The sequence below is a fragment of the Sinocyclocheilus rhinocerous genome, unplaced genomic scaffold, assembly GCF_001515625.1.
Source record: "Sinocyclocheilus rhinocerous isolate Xijiao unplaced genomic scaffold, SAMN03320098_v1.1 scaffold2057, whole genome shotgun sequence".
Classification (NCBI taxonomy): domain Eukaryota; kingdom Metazoa; phylum Chordata; class Actinopteri; order Cypriniformes; family Cyprinidae; genus Sinocyclocheilus; species Sinocyclocheilus rhinocerous.
In genome coordinates, this window is record NW_015627250.1 from 224,468 (window position 1) to 230,475 (window position 6,008).

The 6,008-nt window shown below is 37.0% G+C and overlaps 2 protein-coding genes across 3 annotated transcripts; both read left to right on the forward strand.

Moving 5' to 3' along the window:
* Positions 1 to 1,797: 1,797 nt before the first annotated feature.
* On the forward strand, positions 1,798 to 3,720 carry LOC107726085 (protein C19orf12 homolog). 2 transcript variants are annotated; one of them, XM_016535570.1, is made up of 3 exons: positions 1,798 to 1,855; positions 2,300 to 2,477; positions 3,165 to 3,720. In XM_016535570.1, the coding sequence occupies exons 2-3, from the start codon at positions 2,318 to 2,320 to the stop codon at positions 3,428 to 3,430; spliced, it is 426 nt and encodes a 141-aa protein (XP_016391056.1). In that variant the 5' UTR covers positions 1,798 to 1,855; positions 2,300 to 2,317; the 3' UTR covers positions 3,431 to 3,720. The 2 variants fall into 2 exon arrangements, with proteins under 2 accessions (XP_016391056.1, XP_016391062.1); XM_016535576.1 differs by having other exon boundaries at positions 1,821 to 1,855; positions 2,287 to 2,477.
* A 908-nt stretch (positions 3,721 to 4,628) lies between these two features.
* LOC107726098 (protein C19orf12 homolog) lies at positions 4,629 to 5,847 on the forward strand. Its single transcript, XM_016535585.1, has 3 exons — positions 4,629 to 4,782; positions 4,987 to 5,164; positions 5,272 to 5,847. Exons 2-3 carry the CDS (start codon positions 5,005 to 5,007, stop codon positions 5,535 to 5,537), a joined length of 426 nt encoding a protein of 141 aa, XP_016391071.1. The 5' UTR covers positions 4,629 to 4,782; positions 4,987 to 5,004; the 3' UTR covers positions 5,538 to 5,847.
* Positions 5,848 to 6,008: the final 161 nt, after the last annotated feature.

A 6,008-nucleotide genomic window follows, 5' to 3' on the forward strand; every position in this document is an offset into this window, starting at 1 on the left:
TTTTTTAATATATATAAAAAAAATGTATTATTGTAAAAATCACTTTTTTATTTTATACAATAAATTGATAGTTTTAACCTTTAATAATAATACCAGCTAACAGGGTTCCCTGCATAGTTTACAGCATTAAGAGAGATTTATTTCCTTTAGAAAAATTACTGTACCTGATATTTATCCAAATGAATCTTTATTGAATTGAGATTGTAATCATAACTCAAGCTTATGAACCAAATCATGAAAAGATTTTCCCTAATAAAAACACAAAGAAATTATTCAATTACCAAAAGTTGTCAGCCCTGTTAAATAATGAAAATAATTTATTTACTTGATGATGTTGTTTATATCAACATTAAAATTTAAAAGTATGCATTTGTTTGAATAATGTGATATTATAAACTAATTTGTTGTTTTTTATTTAAGGCATTTATGCAGCAGCAAAAGAGGCATTCTCTGCTCTAGGACCACAGTGCAAAAATTGGCTGAACAAAACTGTAGCCATGGGGGCAGATGGGGCAGCTGTAAATCTTGGACACAAGCGGGGGGTAATATCCCTTGTCCAGGCAGAGGCAGGGAACTACATTGTTCCTTTCCATTGTATGCCTCACAGGTACGTAAACATGAAGCTAACTATCAGTCCTATACATTTCTTGGGTAGCCTTTTCTGATTACACTTTTCTGTGTAGGCTTGATCTGGCTCTGTTGTCAGTGCAAAAGGAAAACCCAATGATTGGGAAAGTTTACAACCTCAGTATGGTTTGGAAAACATACCATTTCAGCAGCAAATCCATGAGGGAGCTGAGGGTCCTTGGGGAAGACCTAGGCATAAGAGTGAATTCCCCAATTGGAGTAAAAGGAACGCGCTGGCTACCACATGTGTGTCACAGTGTCTGGTTGTGGTGCCCTGGACTGGCCACTTGAGGGCGCTCTCCCGTTTCTGTTATATGTTTTGAACTCCATTTCCCATAGTCCCTTGCCTGTCATTTCTGTTCTGATCATGATCACCTGTTAGTCATTTCAGATCATGATCACCTGTTAGTCATTTACTCATCATCCCATCTATATATACCATGCTCACTCTGTCTGTCGTTACTGCAGTATTGTATTCGTTATCTGATGTTTAAGTTTAGACCGTGTTCTGTACCCTGTGTTTTGGATTACCTTTTTGCCACGTTTTTGTTCTGTTTATTTATACTTTAATAAACTGCGCTTGGATCTTACCTTGTTTTCTCCTGGCATTCCGTGACATGCATCACTTAAAATGTACTCAAGTAAAAGTACACAATTTTTAAACTACTCAAAGTACAATTACTGATAAAAACTACTTAATTACTGTAACGTGAGTATTTGTAATCCGTTACTTCACACCCCTGTGTGACACACACCGCACGAAATGTGGCCCTCTAGAGGCCAAAACAGCGTGGGACAATCTTCTGAGTAACCAGAGCCAATGCCAATTCTTTATTTTATTTTACTTGTTTATCCATGTGGAAACCCCCCCACTTTATGAGAAACATCTCCTAGTAATTACATTTTAAAATGAATTATATAGGCCTATTGACCTCATTTGGATGACTATCTTGGAACTGACAGGATCTTGAATAGGCCTAGATGCATAAACTAATCTGACTACCTAATATGAATGATCTGAGTGTGAGATGTGTCGTGTTCATATTAATATTGTCATGGTGGTAACAAATTAAAGCGAGTTGACTGGGGGCCCACAAGACAATCAGCTCTACATCAGATGAAAAGACTGCGGAAGTGTGCAAATGTAGCCTACTTGAGCAATCCCACACTGATTTCACCCAGAGTGTCTGGAACAGGCGTCTGCTAGCTCCTCTTTAAAGAACAAAAGGTAAGCTTTTTAAAAACGAATTTCAATGTTTATCATATCAATATGTGACAAAATTATCTGAAAGTGATTTGAAATATATTTTGTTTCATTTGCTTTAAAATTATAGCCTATATTTAAATTATTATTTTTTTTAATATATAAAATAGTTTAATCAATAATGTTGAATTTCTAACAAATTTCCAAAAAGTGTTTTTAATTCAGTACTTATTTATCCATTGTTTGCTCGCAGAATAGTGAAATCTAAATGAAGGCTTTATTACTGTGAGCAATTAAATTAGCATATCATGAAATGATTTGAAATAGTTGATAATGTTCTGAGATGTTGCAAGTGAATGGGCAACTCGTTGATTAAAGTACTTCTTTTATGTTTGCATATCAGTGTGCTTTTCTGTTCTTCTCATTTGTGTGTAAAAGGGCAAATGATCCATTAGTGTTTATTTCCAGGTTTCTCTTGACATCACAATGAGCAGTCGAGTGGATGATGTTATGCAGCTTTGCTGTGAGGTCTCGGCCAGCAGGAAGATGAAAGCAGCCATGAAGAGCTCTGGAAAGGGAGCTGCAGCGGCTGGTGGAGGTGCTTTTGTAGGGGGGATGGTTGGAGGCCCAGCCGGAATAGCTGTTGGTAAGACCATGCCCCTGATTTCCATGCAATCCGTGAACTTTCATCTACTTTCATCACAGGGTGGTGTTATAATATCTTCTTTAATGGCCTAGTGCAGTGTTAATCAACCATTTTTGCTTTCAGTATAAGGCTACTCCTTCATCAACACCAAACAAGATAAAATATATATTATAAATGACAAATATATGTGCAATTTACAAATAAAGTAGTGGCCAAAATAATTAGAACACTAGTATTTTCACCAGCTAAAATGGTATACATAATGGTAAATATAAATACAAAACCAGTCCTAAATGAAAGAAAAGAAGTTGAGGGGGAAAAAAATTTTTTCAGAGCAAAAAGGACCCGAGCACCACATGAGGGTTAATATTATATTAATATATATTATATTATAATATTGTTTTACTTTAGGTGGTACTTTGGGAGGTCTCTTGGGATGGATTAATCAGATGCAAATATAAATAAAAAACCAGTCCTAAATGAAAGAAAAGAAGTTGACAAAAATATTGAATCCAATATTTGGTGATAATATAGCATAATGAGTGATTTATACGCATTTTTTTTGAGGCCGGGTCATTTTTGACCGGGAACACCACACGTGTGACTTTGTGCCATTTTGTACAAAATAAAAGCATTTAAAAGCGTTAATTAATCATACTCTGTGCATCTCTTAATATATTACTCTAGGTGGTACTTTGGGAGGTCTTCTGGGAACATGGATGACCAGTGGCCAATTCAAACCTCTTCCTGAGATCATCAAGGAGTTGCCTTCAAAATATAAGGAGAAACTGTACTCTGATGTCATGGGTGCATTGGGCACACTTGACTGGACAGACGTGGCTGGCCTTATTGTTCTGGTTATGGGCAGTGCCACTCTGCAAGAGCAAGTGCTTGCTGCTATACTCACTTATGCCAGAAAAGAGCTCAAGGCTGAAGTGCAGTATGGAAACTGACCACTAGAGGGTTGATGTCACCAGCCAGTGGTTCTCAATCCTGCATCCTGTTTCTTTTGTAGCCTACTCGTGTTTCTGTTTCTCTGCAGCTCCTGTTCAGCCTCTTTTTTTTAAGCAATAACATTAGCCTTATGAAGACAATTAGTTATGTGCATAATGCAGGTTATTCAAATAAAGCAGGTTAATTTGTGGCCTGATCTGTGGTGGTTTTCGGTACCTCCTGTGGTGCAGTTAAAACTAATACAATTTTATTTCTGATTTTAAAAAGTTTAAATGTATTATTATTGTTTTTTTTTAAACAATGAGTAGGACCTAAAAAAAGTGTCAAATGACATTGCATGATTTTTTTTTTTTTTAATCCACGGGAACATTTTTGTAGCTACTTTTCATGCCAGGTGAATTTTATTCTGGATAATAGTTTATCAAACAAACATATTATGAAGGTAGAATGACGTCAAAAAGATTTGCATACGCAGGGTAAGAGTTGTGGAAGTGTACATAAGACTGTAAGCGTAAATTAAATTTGCATGCGCAAGAGAAGCTTTGTAAAGGTGTAAATCGTGGTTCAAGCGCAATAAAAAAAATATTTGCAGCATTTTACTGTTACTCGTAAGTGTAATTCATGTATTGTGAAACAGCAGCTTCATGCTAACGCAAAATAAATATGATCTGCATGCTTCTGACTTCCATTTTTCCGCGCTTACACTTTTGGCACGTTTTTTTCGCCAAAAGACGGTCAAAAGCACTGCAAGCCTGTGAACAGTGATTTGCAAGCGAAAACAACAGTTTAAAGAACTGGTTCTATGCAGTCAATCCGTTTTGCAGTTCTTTAAACTGTTGTTTTCGCTTGCAAATCACTGTTCACAGGCTTGCAGTGCTTTTGACCGTCTTTGGCGAAAAAAACGTGCCAAAAGTGTAAGCGCGGAAAAATGGAAGTCAGAAGCATGCAGATCATATTTATTTTGCGTTAGCATGAAGCTGCAGTTTCACAATACATGAATTACACTTACGAGTAACAGTAAAATGCTGCAAATATCTTTTTCTTGCGCTTGAAACACGATTTACACCTTTACAAAGCTTCTCTTGCGCATGCAAATTTAATTTACGGTTACAGTCTTATGTACACTTCCACAACTCTTACCCTGCGTATGCAAATCTTTTTGACGTCATTCTACCTTCATACATATCTAATAAGTCTTCTTCGCCGACTAAAAGCAGTCAACGATGTTCAACTGGTTAAAGACCCGCCTATGAACACGCAGAGAAAGTGCACGTCAAAACATCGCTTATGAATATGAGACCAAAAGTAACTTTAACTTGCCAAACCCCTGCTTTAGTTCAAAGACAAACAGGTAAGAACTGGACAATGTCAAATATATTTACATTATAATTAGGATTTACAGCGCGTCATTATTTTCTCAAACAATTAAACGTAGCAATACCTCGGAAAACGCGACATGATTGAAGAAATGTTTGTTTCATTGGCTGTTTTTTTTTTTCTTTCTTTCTTTCGTTTTCTTTCTGTGTGACAATCGTTTATCGTTGTCTATCGCCAGGTTTTGTAACACGTCAAAATGGCAAATCTAAAAGATGATATAATTAAATTTTGCTGTGAAATCTCCGCAAACAAGAAGATAAAAGCGGCATTTAAAAACTCAGCGAAAGGAGCTGCAGTTGCTGCAGGAACTGCTTTTGTTGGAGGGCTGATCGGTGGTCCAGCCGGTTTAGCTGTTGGTATGTTTATGCATGTTTTCCTTCAATCCGCATCTTTTCCCCCCTTCAGGCCGTCTAGTTCAATTCTCACCACAAGATGTTACTGTCGTATTATTTTATTTCTCGAGGTGGTGCTGTGGGAGGTGTGCTGGGAGCATGGATGACCAGCGGCCAATTCAAGCCTCTTCCTGAGATCCTCATGGAAATGACTCCTACACAGCAGAAGCAATTGTACTCTGATGTCATGGCCATATTGGGTACACTGAAGTGGACTGACCTTCCTCAGCTAATTGCTCAAGTTAATAGGAATGCCTCTCTACATGAGCAGGTGCTGGGTGCCATACTCAATTTTACTAAAAACCAACTCAAGGCTGAAGTGCGGTATGAAGACTGAGCGCTGGAGAGAAGGCTAAATGTCACTGATTAGGTTTAGGTTTTATCTCTTTAATGCATTACTTTATCTTTTACTGTGGGATACTTAGGTTTAGCCATTGATTTTAAACTTTTTATAACTTTTGAACTACCTACTTTTATGTTAGAAATAAGTATATAGACGTTAGGGTATTTATAGCTGACTACTGCTAGTTCTAAATATATTAATGCCAGAAGAATATGGTTGAAACACTGGCTTATTTGTTTCAGAAGTTTAAGTGCTTAGGGACAAACTAGAAGAACAAGTTGCTAGTAGTTTGCATTCTTCATGTCATGTGCAGTGGCGGCTTGTGGGTTTTAAAATAGAGGAGGCACACTAATTGAATTGGTCTGGGATCCCTGCCGATTATTATTATTATTATTTGCTTAACCACTTTAAAATGGCTTTTTAGTTGCTTTTAGTCAGAAAACGTAAAGAAAACGAAGAAAACGA

Excerpts from the sequence above, each read along its gene's own strand:
- LOC107726085 (XM_016535570.1), top strand. The coding sequence starts at position 2,318 with ATGAGCAGTCGAGTGGATGATGTTATGCAGCTTTGCTGTGAGGTCTCG. Across the intron at positions 2,478-3,164 it reads CCCAGCCGGAATAGCTGTTG|GTGGTACTTTGGGAGGTCTT; the intron begins GTAAGACCATGC and ends ATATTACTCTAG.
- LOC107726098 (XM_016535585.1), top strand. The coding sequence starts at position 5,005 with ATGGCAAATCTAAAAGATGATATAATTAAATTTTGCTGTGAAATCTCC. Across the intron at positions 5,165-5,271 it reads TCCAGCCGGTTTAGCTGTTG|GTGGTGCTGTGGGAGGTGTG; the intron begins GTATGTTTATGC and ends TTATTTCTCGAG.